The 17,309-nt window shown below is 31.4% G+C and overlaps 1 protein-coding gene across 1 annotated transcript; it reads right to left on the reverse strand.

Moving 5' to 3' along the window:
• Positions 1-494: 494 nt before the first annotated feature.
• LOC128181907 (collectin-12-like) lies at positions 495-10,118 on the reverse strand. Its single transcript, XM_052850475.1, has 5 exons — positions 9,821-10,118; positions 6,295-6,366; positions 3,837-3,913; positions 1,196-1,277; positions 495-1,021 (listed from the first exon to the last, which is right to left on the reverse strand). Exons 1-5 carry the CDS (start codon positions 10,116-10,118, stop codon positions 774-776), a joined length of 777 nt encoding a protein of 258 aa, XP_052706435.1. The 3' UTR covers positions 495-773.
• Positions 10,119-17,309: the final 7,191 nt, after the last annotated feature.

The raw sequence follows: 17,309 nt of genomic DNA on the forward strand, positions 1-17,309 counted from the left end.
AACAAAAAAAGCTAGTTTTCCAAGATTTAATACAAATTTGTGACCTGAACAGACATTTTACGGATATCCAAGAGCTATCTTTTTAATGAGGATCGGGCATTGGCAAATGTGATTTTTCATTTATAAATCCATAACACCTAGTCTATTAGTCTAGTCCGATTCAGTCGAAAAAAAAACTTTAACGGCAAATAATTATGTCTCTCCTTTTAAAGGTGAGAGGCCATTTTTAGACAATGTCAATCTTTTTAACGGGAAGAGCTCTGTATAAAGATACAAGAAAATCTTCGATTTTTAAAGCTAAATGTTTTGAATGTTTCTTTACTAAACAATAGTTAACAGCTAAACAAATTACATTCAAAAGATAAAAGGTGGATCTGATGAGTAATTTGTTAACCACCTTGCCTCCTTAAAATGGTGTGATGATCTTATGCATTGTACATTAAGAAAAAACAAAATAAGATAAGGTGCAATTAATTTTTATCTGTACAATAACATTTAAACAGAACGGGACCCGTGGTCATTTACATATACTTATTTAACACAAAACCTCACAAACGTTTAAGATACATTTTTGTTAGTTTAATAATTAGCATTTTAAGATCACTCTATGATAATGACGAAAATTTGTGGTGAAAAAAAGAAAAGAAAACCCCATTGTATATTCATAATGAGTTGTTGGTATTATCTCAAATATCACAAATAACTTTTAGGGACTTATATAAGATATCAAGTTTGTTCCATTTTTACATGAATACCTGTAAAACAATTCGATACTATGAATCCCTTTCACAAACAACCGGTTTCGCCGATGAGCATCCAATATCATGCCACCCTTTCATAAAAAAATTACTTGATGCAATGCATTTTTCAGAGCCGGTTCCAAAAAAATCATTCGGTTCACCAGTGTACCAGTTAGTGTAGATTGCTGGAGTTTGATTCTTAATCCACGTAAACGAACCGGAATTATCCGTATCGTATCCGTTCAGCCAGTAGAAATTAAAAATTCCACAATGGGACAATGCTACACAAAAAAATGAAAGAAAATTCTATGAATTGAACTTTAATCATACTTAATTATACACCATTGTACAGGTATTAAACGTGTTATAATTGAGTTCGTTTGTTTTAAATTGTATATCATATTTCTAGGTTGAAAACAAAAATGCATGAAACCGTATTATTCATAAAAACCTACTAAACTCGAAGAACCAGTCATTCTCAGCTTGGGAGTCCACTTCAATAACGTACGATGGTGGAGACAGGCTCGCACAAAATGACTGTGAAAAGAACATTGGTGAGAATCATGATTTATCCAAAGCATTAACGATTAATTGTAGTAATCTGTCGATTATATAATATAAGCATGTTTAGATTCATTTGGTAAATACAGATTTAGGGTACTTGTGGATAACGACTTGTTGTCATTCTTTCCCTATTTTTCTGTAAAACCTGTGTTAATTTCTTTTTAAAACTTGCTTATGTTTTAACGAGGCTGGGGGTGGCTGCCATATTAAAGCGTTTTTATCTCTACACAAAAAAGATTCTCACTTAAATGTTCTATAACTCTTACATTGTACTGAAATTGTCTATTGAAAAAAAAAATGGAAATGATGGTTTTGAAGCATTATTTAAAGAGTCAGTTGATGGTAACCAAGGGATACAAGATGCCAAAAAATCATTTTAGCCGTTTTTCAGGACCTTTTTCACTTTTCAAAGGGAGGTAACTTGTAAAACTCCAAATATTTTGTTCAAATATTTTCTTTTTTTTTTTTTTAATTTCACCATCGATTTTTTTTTAATGCTCAATCTTTATAACACATGTGTTGATTATTAACATGTTAAAATTCGGAAATATCTTGCGGCTATTTTTTAAAACATATTTGCATTTGTTTGACAAACATATTTTTGGTAAAACTGTCATATTTTTCTTTATAACAAATAATGTTAAGTTATTGTTATTGTGTTAATTTTTTGTGATGTAATTGGTATGTTTTATGCCTTTATAAATATTTCATATATTTTTCATAATTCTTTTTTTTACATAATTTGCAATTTTTCAGATGCAACAAATGATAAAATTAACGATGATTGTGATGTGGTCTTTCACATTAAAATGTTAATTTAGATTGTACGAAATGTTTCTGCAATTTGGGGAATTTTGGAGAAAATTGTATTGGACCCCCAGCCTCCTTAAATGTAAACTTGTAGTATCAAAATTTTTTAAGAATGAACTTTGATTGAAAGTTTCTTTACAGAGTAAATACAAAGCAAGACAACGCATGACATTCCATTACAAAGTGGAATTGTAATCCAATGGGTTTTGATAACATCCCTGACAAAGTCTGAGACATATTTCTGTGTTATTTCACATTCCGGCGTTAATTGGACGTTTTATTTTTTTCTTTTATGTTTGAGTATAATAACTTGGATTGCTTGGAAGTTTGTTAAATACCTTTTAGGTAATTACCTACAACTGTCGTAAGTAATAAATTTGATATAACCATTTTTTTATTTCACAAGCTTGAAAATCCGACATATTTAGCTGCATTAACTTTTTAAGTATACCTAAAAATTACTCTCTAATAAGTGAGAAACATAACCTTAATGATTTATACTATTTAAATGACAGTTAATCTACATTGCTCTAACCAAAGCAAAATGATCATCGATTGAATAGAAAGAGGTGAGTTTGCCCAATTTTTACCGAGACATGGCTTTTTTCGTGCGCGTTAAGCTGCTTATTGCGATTGTTTATCCAATTTTATGTACCATGTATAACGACAGTTTTGTATCGTTTATGAATACTAGTAATAGGCAATGCAGTTGTAAAGCTATGATATGATTTACACATTTTCTTTACAGGACAAATTCGTTTGAGAGAATGAATAGGAAACGGACCCCTTGTCCTTTTAAAAGATTGCACGGATGCTAAGGTTATAAGGTTTGTATTAGATAATTAGCATTCACCAACAACAATTTGTGTTATAACATACCTATTTAAGGCGTACTACGACTTATATAGAGGCTAATTGGTTATTTTTCTCTATCAAATAATGACCGGTTCTTATTTTTAATATTGAACAATAATACTCTCGGTCACGTTAAAGGAGAGGCGTTATTTGTCTTTACAACAGTGTAGACTTTCGACTGACCTACCTACGACCTTTGATAAACAGGTCCTGCTTATAAATAAAATTCATTTGGAAAACCAGTTAACTTCTGACATTTCTGTAAAATTGAATCAAGAGCGGCTTGATTGAGATCTAAACGGCATTTGATATAAACGTATTGTTGATTTTGCAAGTAGAAACACTTATCTAAAGCTAGTTAAACATCTATTCACCCATAGTTGATGAAAATAATTTTAAAATAATAACTGAAGAGTTAAAGCAAACAGACCGCTACCAGTTATTATTTTTTTCGTGATGTTTTCTAAACTTTTATTTAACATCACTTTGCGTTTCGATATTGCATCCTGCTTATCTATATTTTTGTTATATTTGTCAAAAAATCATGTTAGAAAGCTTATTAAGTTCTTCCTTCTAGCCTTTAAATGCCTTTTATAATCATCATCTTATTTAGTAATTTTGAGTCATTGGAACATACGCATGTATGACGTCACAGACCGTTTTGCATTCAAATTCAAAAAAGAAAGATCGTAATTACAAAGTCAAAAAGAAACAAAATTTAAGACTTTATCCGATTGAATGTGGTTGTAAAACATTTATTTTAACACATCTTAAATCTAGGAATAATTCAAAGTAACAATAAATATTTTTGAAATGGTGGTAAAATATCTTTTATAAAGTAAAACAATATCACAAATGCCATCTCACCCGAGAATCATTGAATGTTCTGTAATTAGTATCCAGCATATACCAATGGCCTAAACGTTGGTGCCAAATTGAACAATCTGAAATAAAAATATACATTTAATTATTCGCTTCGCTTTTTTTCCTTAGAAAGCTGTTTAAGGTTCTTAGAGACGTGGTGATAGGTTTGGACAAATGTAACATTACAGTTGTTTTATTATCTCTTCATATTGGTGTTTCCTGTCTTTTGTAGCTATATCATTAATAGCATACTGCTCTGTGTGAGTTTTGTAGCCTCACATACACAAATGCGATTTGAAAGTATTGCTTTGTTTTCACAAAGATTTCTTTAATATATAGATTTGTCTATATCTGGTAGTTGATCCTCTGGGAACAACTCTAAAAGTACAGTACCCGCAACGTTATTTTTAACAATCATATCCTATCGTATCGTGTATCAATCCTATCGTATCGTGCGTGTATGCTGTTCTATCGTGCGTTAATTCTATCCTATCGTGCGGGTATACTGTTCTATCGTGCGTTAATCCTATCCTATCGTGCGTTAATCCTATCAGGTTTATCGTTTAATTTCAACAATTCTTCGATTTATCCTATCGTGTTAATCGTTTCGTGCCTTATAATAAGCAAGTAAATTTATTACTAAGTTACAACTCGTTCGGTGCGCCGTATTTGAATATTTATCGAACAAGAATTGTAAAATCCTATTCAACATTCCGTCAGGATACTTATTTTTAAATTTTTAAGATCAAAATTAACCAATATTTTATGTAAATCATATCTGTTAACATTGAAAATATAACGAACTTCTTAGGAACAAGGTAACATATTTACCTGTACATCGAATATATTAAATCGTACGCAGAGTGTATACCTGCGTAAACATTAACTTTCATGCAATATAATTTTGTTGCATCATATTTTACGGAAACAAAACTATTTATGATATGATTTATATTTAATTAAAACCCGAGTTGTATTTTGAACCCGTTATTTACCGTGTGATATTTGATTTCAGGCTGAAATGTTCTCGGCAATCAGCTAGGGTGTGTGGTAATTTATGAAAACAATGTTAACAAATCGTACGCGGAATGTGTATCTGCGTAAATATTTGTTTAACTTGTCTGTAATAATTCGTTTTAATGCATCATGTACTTATACAGAAATAAATGTACTTATGATAGATTTTATATTTACTTTATACACGAGTTGGATATATATAATTAAACCCGCTATTTTCCGAGTGATTTAATCTCGGGCTGAAATATTCGCGGCGATCGGCTAGGGTGTTCGGTAATGAAAACAATTTATTAAAGCTCATAATTTTAGTTGAAAAAAATGAACTGGTCATTTTTATACATTCTATAACTGATGCAGCGATGATTAACAACTCGGCAATTGTTACTAAAAAGAAATTCCACGTACATCTTTATTTGTACGTGTTCTCTCTCAAATTCTGCCATTATCAGTTTGTTCGTAAATATCGTTTAAAGCGATCATACGTTTATCATGAACATCGTTTATCCTTTCCTATCGTGTATCAATCCTATCATATCGTGCGTGTATACTGTTCTATCGTGCGTTAATCCTTTCATTTCGTGCGTGTATACTGTTCTATCGTGCGTTAATGCTATCCTATCGTGCGTGAATCCTATCCTATCGTTTATCTTGTTAAAAATAACGTTGCGGGTACTGTACTACTATTTGGAGGGTGGTAGATAGACGGATTGAGGTGGAGATGAGAGTCAGTGGGTTTGGTGTGGAGACTGGACTCCATATAATAGTATATTTTATTTTCATATGTTCTTAACTTTCTGTAAATGATTCTTTTCAAGTTGTAAATCATTGTTGAAAAAATATAGAGTGCGTAAATTTCATAGATAGACTGACGGATTGTCTAGCAGGCACACGGACGCTGGAAAAAAATTGACCGTAAAAGCTTCCTTGAATAGTTCAGGTAAAGCCATGGTTACAACTGACCGTCCGTCCTGTGTGTACCACATGTTTTGTCAGTCAAAGCTGTAGAAGGACCCGAATATGATACTTAAGTGATTATATGTGAAACCTAAAACAACGAACGTTGTACCTATCAATCGTAAGTTTTACGTCCAATTGTCTTGGAGACGGAATGCCACTCCCAACGTGGGATGCCCGTCTATTAATTTTTGTGCTATATATGTTCTTCTTGCGAATCGTCCACTCCGTGGGTTAGTTGCAAGTCATCACTGACGTCTTACTTTCATCTTTAGTCATACGTGGACCACAGGTGGTCTGCGGGTGGATTTTGAGAAAAATGTTGCGAGACACGCAAGTGCATCTTCCGATTTTATAAGGGCTTCCAATTTATACGTTCTAGTGCACTCTGAACAGCGGCGGGGCGACAACAGCCAACGTTTCGTGGGGAAGGGGGGGGGGCTGTCCGTTAGATTTTGTCAGGGATTTACTAGGACATTAAATTGCTTACCAAATGTTGTCGGTGTAGTCTCAGTGCTAACCACTGTGGTCTCGACTTCAGCTGTTGTTGGCATCGTTCCTTCTAAAAAATTATATGTTCAACAGCATTAGCTAGATGTGTATAAAGAAGAACAATTTTGAAAAATTCTAGTTCAAATAAAAAATATATCAAAGTTGCATAATTTAGGAATGATGCAACAAATAAGAGAGCCTCTCTGCTTGTCGGAGATTTACGGAGACAACCGAGCTTTTGGTTGAACGAGGCTATATTAAATTATGGCGCAAGAATACATGAGACTATAAAAATATCTAAATTGTTTGTATTATATAAAATCTGACTATTTACGAAGTGTTTATTGATAAGTTTCCTTGAAAAACAATGCTTCAGCATACATTACATCGATTGTTTCTATTATTTTCAAGAACTAAGTTTTGTCAGCAGTGATGATTTGTACTTAGGTCCAAACACTGTTTCACTTGTGTTTGATAGAGTAACTATATATTTTAAGGTTTTTAAAGATATAAGCTATCCGAGAGGTACACTATTTTCCGGAGATATACCAACTAAATTGAGAGTAATAAACGAAGGGAGAACAACCTCGTCATCTTAATCTAGTTTGTTTGCTTAAGGCGACAGCCATAGTCATAGTTTAAAAAAAAACCCGGAATTTCATTTGGAAGACAGAAATAATGAGAACCAATCGTACCATTTTTATATATTTCTAGTCAAATGAAGACACACATATTGCCGGAGACCAATTACAATATTTTCGTCTGAAGGTCCAATAAATCAATAAATAGAATCATTTTTGTTACACCCTTCACTACAAATGCAAGTATACCTGTCCAGTCATTCATGTCGCTCAACTTTTCGGCTATTTTTGTTCCCCGGAGATCGAACGAATATTAATAAGCTGAGAAAGTTTATACTGGCTCGGCGCGCAGACCGGTCAACATTGAATTGTTAAAAAATTGAATTAATACTCGTTTCTTTGGACGTTTTGTTTGTAGGAACTGTATAGAAAAATAACAAAACGTCTGGTATCAGCCGGTCAGAGAGCCACGACTTCTCAATCAAACACATGTAATCAAAGTATTTTCATTATCTTAAAATGAACATCCTTGATCTCGGATTGGCTTATATCTAGACATCGTAAAACTTTATCAATAACTTCACCTGTACGTAACTTAAAAGATGAATTTAACAGTTACTTTTTCTTTGTGCTGGAATAGGAAAATATCGAAAATTTATAGTCTATTTTGATTGTTTATCAACATAATTATAGTCTTGTGCATAAATACGTTTAAAATTGTGTTCGGTTTTGACTTTCAGCAGATCTATATGAATTAAAAAGATCAGCATAATGAGGGTCAAGTAAGGTAAGTAAACCATGAAATGAATCAGTGATTAAATACTTGCGGGTTTTTTTTTACTATTGTTTTTCTTAGGTAGTCAATCGTCGTATTGACCAAAAACAACAAATAAACTAGATACGACCTCGTTACGAGTAAGTCTTCCGTCCTATTTTTTTTTTAATTTTAAATGATACCATGAAATATCGATACAATTTCAAAATTAACACCCCCCCCCAAAAAAAAAATTTTTAAGGCAATGAATAAAAATCCCTAAGTACATCTAACATGGGCCTGACAAATACTTTTGCAAACCGATAATGTAGTGTTCAACAACTTTGATTCTAAATTGCATAACAAAATATTTATCGTTTTCAAGTTATTTGTAATAGACTTTACGAGTCTCTTGTCCCTAATTAAAGGGGTCAGCCCCCTTTTCTTGATTTTATTGGAAAGAACTTTTGATTCTACCACTTTTGTTATATATTATTTAACAAATTATCAACTGATAAAAAGATACAGATCAAAACGGATGAAAATTTTGAATGAAAATTCGTACCCAATTTTCGTGCCTAGCCGAGCTCAAAAAATGGCGCCACCGGCGTAAAACAATATAATAGTGCACAACTTCAAACCATAGACTACATATCCTGAAAATTTCGTATTCATATCTCAAATAGTTTCTGAGATCAGCTCTGCAAAAAATAGGTCGTAACAAAATAGAAAATCCGCCGTAACTCGGCACCGGAAGTGACGATTTCAAAATTTTAAAAAACGTCTAGAATTATGACCTCTGGTAATCATCTGTGAAAAAATGGTCAAAATCGGCTTAATAGTTTCTAAGAAATCGCGTGCACAAAATTTGTGGAAAAAAATAATGAGAAGAAACAGTACGAAAACAATAAGGTCTTCTGATGGAAACGGAAGACCTTAATAACCATAAAGCATGCTTTTGAATTGTCAGAAAAAGTTTAACATACCAGCATGACATGTGGCGCTCTTTTCTCATTTTAAAACGTTTACTAGTCCTACACAAACCGTGAGTAACTGACCTCTTTTTTAACGGTAACAATACCAATTACGATTTCAATATAATAAATAATAAATTTAGATAATAAAGGATTAATATTGAAATAATATATCATTATAAACACTTAAATTCCTTCAAACAAATGCCATATTTTTTGTTGGTAATAAGCATTGGTAAGCATTAAAAACATCTAGATTTAGTCATGTCAAATTTTTATCAAACTCTTTGATCTTTTTTAAATTTACATAAATTCACATAATAATCCAATAATGCATAAAGACTTTTCGTGTTTTTTGCTTGAATACATGTAGATATGATATGATTTGAAGGGGGTTGAATCAAAACAAAAGCTTGTGCATTTATATATGAGTTAGGTAAAGGTCAAAAGTTGACAGATTAAAAGATTCAGATTGATTAAATCCTGATATTTGATATTAGCAATTCAAAAAAAAATTATGGCTTGCATCTTGCAAAAGGCAATAGTGAGTTCTAAAATGATCTTTATGTTGTGTTTAAAATATCAAATTTTACAAATATGTTGTCTGAGAGCTAATCCAAAATTAATTTTCTCGAAATTTTACAAATAATGACATCGGAAAATTTTGAAAAATAAGCCTTGTTTTCAAAAAATGTATAGGGAAAAATGATAAAGTGAAATACTTTTTTCATTTTAAAGTAATTTTTTCAGACAATTGTGTTAATAGTTGATTTTATTGAACTCTGCTAAATGTTACGGGCATTCTTTAGTTATATAATTGGGTTTTGAAATTACATATTACTTTTTGTTGGGTTTTTTCATACGAAACATATTATTTATATCAACTTTATTGATTTTTTGCTTTTAAATTATTATCTATTCTATTGATACTATTTTTTTTCTTTTTTATGCTTTTCCTTTTTCCATTTTTTGGAAATGATTTGGACTCAACTATTATAGAATTACAAAAAAAATGATAAAAAGAACGAAGTTAAATAAACTGCGTTACATGGTCAATAATTTGTAAGCACATAAATACCAATTAACTGAATACACTAAGAAAACAAAATGAAAGAGATAGAAAGAAAAATACAATTTTATTTTCTAAATCTCCTTTTGTTTGAAATTGTTACGATATAAAAATACAATCCATGAACTTTATAAAATTAGACCTACCATTAATTTTCTCATAATACAATCTTCCAATGTAAGGTTGTGGCCCAGTGTCTGACATGTAAACAGATAGAAGTTGACAATCATGAGTGTCCATGTTAAACATGATGGATTTACATACGTCATTTCTCGTACAATGAGATGCACAGTACATGGGACTTCCCAATATAAGTGTTGATATAATATCGGTCGATAGAGTTGCTCGGTTGTCGTAAGTTGGATTTCTGGACATGAAGTTGGAGATGGTGACCCCACGTACAGTTAAGATCACCACGAAAACAAGGTATACGTTTCGTTTCATATTGAGATTTAAAAACCACTTTGAAGTTCGGGTAGTACTTTTTATATAAACATGTGTCTTCGAAAACGTGATGCCATTGGTCAAGATGCATTAAAAAGGGTTCTTTACTTTTTTATGTAAGCAAACAATTTTTGTGGGAAAACAAACATGTCTACTCTTAAGTGGGTTTAAAATTGAAAATCGACATAAATACACTTTCAACACAGACAATAAGACTGAGAAGAATGTTTAAGATAGTGTAATTATCTCATGCATCCCATAACATAAATTGAATGGGAACCAGTTGAATCCACTATGTGTTTGATGCTGTAGATATCAAATGTTTCCCAATTTAAATATAAAAATGTCTTTGACCCTAACATTTACGAATTTCCTTCGCAATTATATTTGAACTAGATGATATCCCGCGCAAGCACGAGAATTACCACTTCTTCACTTTAATATAGTACTATGCTTAATATATTGAAGCAGATTTATTTGTGGTTTTTTTATGAACTGTGTCCAAAATGTTTCTTTAATGTTTATCTTGACCTATTTTACGGTATTGAATTGAAATCATAAAGCAACCGCATGGTTGGATATTTAGAAGAGCGGACAGGGATGAAATCTAAACTGAAATTGATTATATATACGTGTACATGCACATGGCTTAAAATCTTTTTATTGCAGCTGACTATAAGATACTTTTTTTATTCTATTTCAAACCAGGGAATCAATGTGTTGTGCGTCGCATCTCTTCTCTAAAGTTTGCCCTTTAGGTCAAATTTTACTATCATTTAGATCATTGCCCCAAATAAGAGTTTTGGATTAAAGACTGTCAACTACCCCCACCCCCACCTCCGAATTCAACTTTCTCTTCTTATGCATACATTAAATGTTCATCATTTTTTCAAACAGACGCGTAGGGTTGTTTACACAGTTTGTTTATGGTTCACAATTGATACATAAGGTTTACTGCTTACCTGATGTGGTGTAAAAAACGTATGTAATTCAAAAACGTGAACGCACAGTTGTTTGTATATATTAAGCGAAATTTGTCTTCAAAGGTGCATGCACCTGCCCGATGTTTAACTAGCCCCAATTTTTCCGCCATGTTCTTAATTATCAACCAGCGTTTTTTAGCACGAGTTTTGTTAAGTTCTTCCTTCAAACCTAAAATGGCGTCAAATTGGTCAATTTTATTAAACCAAAATGTCTGATGTAATGTTTCTACAAGCATTGCATGATTAGTTCGTCCTCAATTTTCCGCCATGACGTTAATTTGTCAACCCGTGTTCTTGGTTACCACTTTCTGTAAAGTTCTATCCATCAAAATCGCGCATGATTTTCAGGATGATTTATCAAAAATGAAAGTAGTTTCTAATTTTTTATGATTAATTACTGATCAGGTAAAATTCAATTATAGTTTCCGGAAATTATCTCATATCGTAGATTATTGTCAACATGTCTTAATTCATAAGTATAGATGTTGTATATACATGTATATACATGGACTCTTTGTGCTCTGTAAAAAAGCATGACTGTACATAATGTAACATTTTTATTCGCATCATTTTGTTCCTTTGCTAGTTCATTTCATATTGATGTATATATATATATATATATATATATATATATATATATATATATATATATATATATATATATATATATATATATATATATATATCTGATAGTAAAGCTGCCAAGATGAAATCACATGACGATCATCATTCATTTTGAATTTTAAAAAAACAATATAACAGATAACAGGCCACAGTTCGAAATTTATTAATAAATTTTTTTATACTACTTCTGTCAATGTTTTACGCTTTCTTTGCGGATGTAAGTAAGGTAAAAATGAGTTAATGTTTTGTAATGATAAATAGAAATCTTGTTTGTGCAATAAAGATTCTTTATGAATATAACACTTGTTTTCGTTTCTGTTTTCTATATATGGGGGTGGCCTGCAATCTAAACGTCGCATTTATGTACGCCTGTGATCTGTGCCAGATATATCTAATAATTACTTACCATGTATTGTGTGTGTTCTCTTTGATATCCACTCATTACTTTCCAAATAAAGTTAAATACTAGTAAGCAAAGGTTCGGTCTCATCACGTTATAACTTTTCCCCGACAATAATCATTTTAGTAACAATTAAAAATCGATTGTTTAATCCTATCTTGTGACCACCTCAACAATCAATTCCAATATACTTACCTGAGCAAGTCGATTGAAAATTGGATAAAAGATCTCATTGTGTGACCACATTATAACATCATAATATTTGGAATCAGCACTTTAAAGATGCATTTATTAATTATTGCAAATATTATATGTTTGAATTTACGATTGTTTGCTATAAAGTTGGATAAATTTGATTTTTCTTTAATAAAATTTAATAACATTGAAACTTGTTGTCCTGAAATGATATGTATGCTTTTACATTTAAAACTGATTCTTAAGAATCATGAGGTATTAACAGGTATTTGAATCAAAACCTTATGTTTCCGAACGAGTAATTTATTTTATTATACTTTCATGTTAAATACTGAAATCTAATTGGTTTAGACGCAGTTTGTAATCCGTTCTATTACCCTTAGCGTTAGCAACACACTTGGCAACGGGTAGCACAACAACTTGTTACATGCGCGTAAATTATACGCGTACGGTTTGTTCCAATCATTAATGGGGTTGTTAGTAGGATCAGCGTGATGTTATCAGCGCGTGGTTTCAGATCAAAACAAATCAAAATTATAAAGAATACGTGTATTCACACCCAATTAGTATTTTCCCTATGGATGCATTATTAAGCAGTGTATCCTTTTCTTAAGTGACAAATATTTATCAGGTAAATATTGTTATTATCTTTTAACGCTGTGCAATGAATGGACTATGAAATATGAATTAAAAAAGTTCGAAACTTAAACATTGACACATTCATCTCCGTTGCAAATATTCTCCTTACACTTACACATTACAAGTTTTAGTATCTGTAAAATGTTATTTTTGTGGTTTATTTATTAGCTATGAATAACAGAATTAGAAAAAAAACAAATGTTTAAGAATTAAACTGTGAAATTCTGGTTGGGGGGGGGGATTATTGTTAAAAATTGGATTTTTTTAATAGATTGACTACACCATATCTTATATTATATCATAAGTACCGGTAAACCAGACAGGCGTGATCCCATAGTCTAATTTAAGGTTCGGTTTGATTCAGCATTTAAGAATACAATGACATGCAGCAAAATCAACGAGATTTTTGTATTTCAATTGTCATCTCTATTATACATTCGAAGATGAGAGGCTCTTTTTGTGGAGTCGATTGTTTTAAATAATAAATTTCGCCAGATTGGCAAACAAGGGGAAACGATAAAGAAGAGACAATAACGGTTAAAAGCTCTCTCTGAAATCTTTGAGTTCAAAATATTGATTTCGGGTAAAATGAAGTCAGAATTATGTCTTTTGGTTGATAGAACACTAGCAGTACATATGTCTTAAGCACGTGTTTTAAGGGCTAATGATAAATACAGACTAAAAGGCTTACATTAGTCATCGACCACTAAGATGTTCGTACCTTTCAGAACAATTATTATTTGCACAGCGAGATACAATTTTTAATATTGGCATGAATTTATAAAAAATGCTAAGTTTAAGAAAACGAGGTTTAAATGGTATTAAAAAGAAACACTGCTGGGAAATGCAAAGCCCGCCATTTAGTCTGCTTTTGCTTTGGAAAAAGCTAAATCTATATTTATATTCACATTTAAATTTCAGTTTGTTTAACATTTACTTTCACATTTATTTTATAAAAGCTCATTCAAAAAAGCGAAATAAAACTAGAGCGGTTTGTCGGCAAAAAGAATGAAAATATATGGTCTGCTATTCATTGGTAAACAAATGCCTTGGGAAACGTTTTTATCATCAGCAGAAAAAAAACAAATGATGTTGGAAGAAAATGAGATTCTCTTCGCACTTTGTATACGCCGCCCCACGAGAGGATAAAACTGTACTAAGCTAGGCGCGGCCAATTACTGCGCAGTGCGATAAACGTTTTGCATTAGCAAGAAATATTCGATGCATGTTAAAATAAATGTTTATGGACATACAAGTGTATGTACATGAACGATAACTGTTTTTCAGAAGTCAACGCAATAAAATACATGTACCTCAAACTCTTACATTGCAGGAGTGAGAGTCAGGGTGTTTTGTAAGAAAATTTGTGAAGGAGAGAGGGGGGAAAGACGTACTTGGAGCAATTAAATAACTGAATTTCATACTTTGTTATAATATTCTATTTTGTCGTGTATACATTGTTTATGACATACTGTAGTTTCATCAATATTGAAGGGTATCAATTTTCACTGTTTAAATGAAAAGCACAAATTCAAGGTTAAGTGAATTAATGGCCAATGATCCTATCAAATTGAACGCAAAATGTTAGTAGAAATTGCATTATAATTGACATTTTTTTTCATGGATAAACTTAACAAAGAAATCCATAAAAAAAAATTGGTATTCAACGAATATTGATGAAACCACATTTGCTTTCATTTTATAAACGTACTAGATAAAGGAATCCAAATTAGTCAACTAATTAGTCATTATTTTTATATCTAAATCTTTATCTTTTATTGTGATGAATTGCAGATATAAGTTATGAATGGGGTTATTTTTCATTCTCCATTCTACAAATACTTAAATGATTTTAATATATTATCTTAAGAAAATGATATAAAACATACCCATAATTTAATCAAGGCAGAAAAAATTAAGTTACAGCGCATTTTGATAATTTCGAAACATACATTAGAATATTCTTCGCTTGATTTTTGTGCAATTTAGTCATTTAACATTGTGTAACTTGTGTTCCATTCATCGTAAAGACATGACATGTAGAGACAGCCATCACCAGTTTTTACACGTTATGCCCACTAAATTTTAAGGTCATATCAATATGTCAAAGGTCAAATATGATGATAAAATCTCCTCTTAGAGACTGTAAAGTGTTTTAAATATTTTCGTCAAAAAAGATGATTTGGAAGTGTTTTTTTTTTTTTACATTATATTACATCAGAAATCAGAACAAACAGATGTAATATGTTAAAAAGTAGCTTGTATGCCTAGAAGATTCTAACAATGACTATTTCATGTTACACTCCACTGAAAGAGATTCAAGGCGATGCGGGCAAAAGTTGTCAGGTCGGATTTTTTTTTCAATTTTACATGTTTAAAGATTTTATTCCAAATAACAAAGTATCAATATTTTATCCAAATTGAAATGTAGTTTTAAAAAAATAGCTTATCTGTTTTTATACATCTTAAAAGAGAAGTTTTCATTCATTTTTATTATTAGTTTATTGTATAAAGTCGAGACAAATCATGGAGTTAAAATTCGTGTATTTCACAAAAACGTATTTTTCTTCTAAAACAATTTATAAAATATTTTAAACCCTAAATACAAGGGTTGTTAGAAAAGTTCGCGAACAAATTTGATTGTGAGCGGACTTTTCGCATGATACATGTACCAGCGAAACTTTTCATATTTAATCTTGACGTATTTTCGAAGAAATATGTAAAGATTTGTTTATTCTAAATGCACCTTAAAAATATACAGATTAATTATTTTGATAAGATATGCTTCACGGTGCATGTCAGTTTTAAATTGTTTTATATTTTGTACGCATTTTCCTTATAACGTGTAATGATATGTACAGTTTAAGCGCATAAAAATGAATATTTCATATGAGATCACAATAAGTTATGAAAGTCATGTTGGGAAAGTTTCAATTAAATTGAAGCATTTCTGACCGTTTTATCGCCAAATATGGACGACGAACTCTACAAAAATGAGTCAAAAACGTTAACGTAAGTGGACATCTTGTAGCACCGGGCCGTCATTAAATTTTGTGTGTACGCAGAAATATGTCCGATGGAGACCCATAGGTTCTTCGATGCTGCTTTCGGGCCTAAATAATCTACGATGAACACAAAAGACTTTGTACAAAAATTTGACAAATAATGGTGTGAACATGCGTTTTATAAATAGGTTAATGGTATGAAAAGTGTGTGAACTAAAAGGTGTTTACCTTGAAAAAGAGTAACAGGTTTAAATTGCCTTTTAGTAGATTGACGTCACCTGTGGAAATATGAAATGATGCTCCGTAAATCCAATTCATGCATAATAAAAAAATAGCTGTATCTTTTAAAAAGTCTTCAAAATCATATGATTTTTTGCGTACTTATTTTCAATTGGTAGTCATTCAATACTACATACGTCATCCTACAAAGTACATAGTACATTTGCCGTACATCACTTTGTCCGCGAACTTTTCTAACAACCCTCGTTTAACGGCCAAAATACATAAATTATCATGCCCTGTAATATCAGTAGCGTTAGCATGGATATCGTATATGATCATCCTGTAATATTTTAATTTTAACATCAGTACTATTACAGCTGTTTATTTAAATGCAATTTTACTGATCACATGTAAAATACCCATGCACTTACTTATGCTATAGTACATGTACATACATATCAAATGGGCCAATAACAAATTAATTTTGCAAATCTGTTGTTGAAAATATTGGTTTTTCTTTTAAATGATTAAACACAGTTGGTTTTCTTAAACTCTTAATGTGATTTAATTTTTTGTTCTATGTCTATTGACCATTAACTTATAGACCAGCAGGCATGTTCATGAGGTTACCTTAGGACTAAGATGCGTCCTAAGTACTCTTAGGATAATTCTTAGTCTTAAGTCTGTTTCTCGAAGCTCTCTTTAATTTAGGAACCGCCATAACTTTGTCCTAACTTTAGGACATCACTTACCTTGTCCTAAAATCAACCCCAGGTTGTTAAATCACGTTTTTTGTAATATTGGGACTGTTGTGATGCTTTTTCTTAAGACAGGTAGAATTAGACAGTCTTTTCTACAGCATCCAGTGTTTCCGACAAACCTTTAATTCCAAATCCAGGAGGGGGCATATTCATTTATTCTATTCATATTTTTTTGTCTCCACACTTTGTTTCAGCACTTGAATATGGTAAGATGAATTGGAGGATGGTCCGACATGTTTTGAAACAGGAAGATGTGGAGAAAATGATAAAATTTGTGATTGCGTTGTTAGTATCGAACATCGCCTCCCAGTGATGACGTCATCTAATCCTTTTGTTGTTTGTCCAAATAATGGAATATAGAC

The sequence above is a fragment of the Crassostrea angulata genome, chromosome 4, assembly GCF_025612915.1.
Source record: "Crassostrea angulata isolate pt1a10 chromosome 4, ASM2561291v2, whole genome shotgun sequence".
In the NCBI taxonomy this organism is placed as follows: domain Eukaryota; kingdom Metazoa; phylum Mollusca; class Bivalvia; order Ostreida; family Ostreidae; genus Magallana; species Magallana angulata.

Excerpts from the sequence above, each read along its gene's own strand:
- LOC128181907 (XM_052850475.1), bottom strand. The coding sequence starts at position 10,118 with ATGAAACGAAACGTATACCTTGTTTTCGTGGTGATCTTAACTGTACGT. Across the intron at positions 6,367-9,820 it reads GTATTATGAGAAAATTAATG|AAGGAACGATGCCAACAACA; the intron begins GTAGGTCTAATT and ends ATAATTTTTTAG. Across the intron at positions 3,914-6,294 it reads GACTACACCGACAACATTTG|ATTGTTCAATTTGGCACCAA; the intron begins GTAAGCAATTTA and ends TTTTTATTTCAG.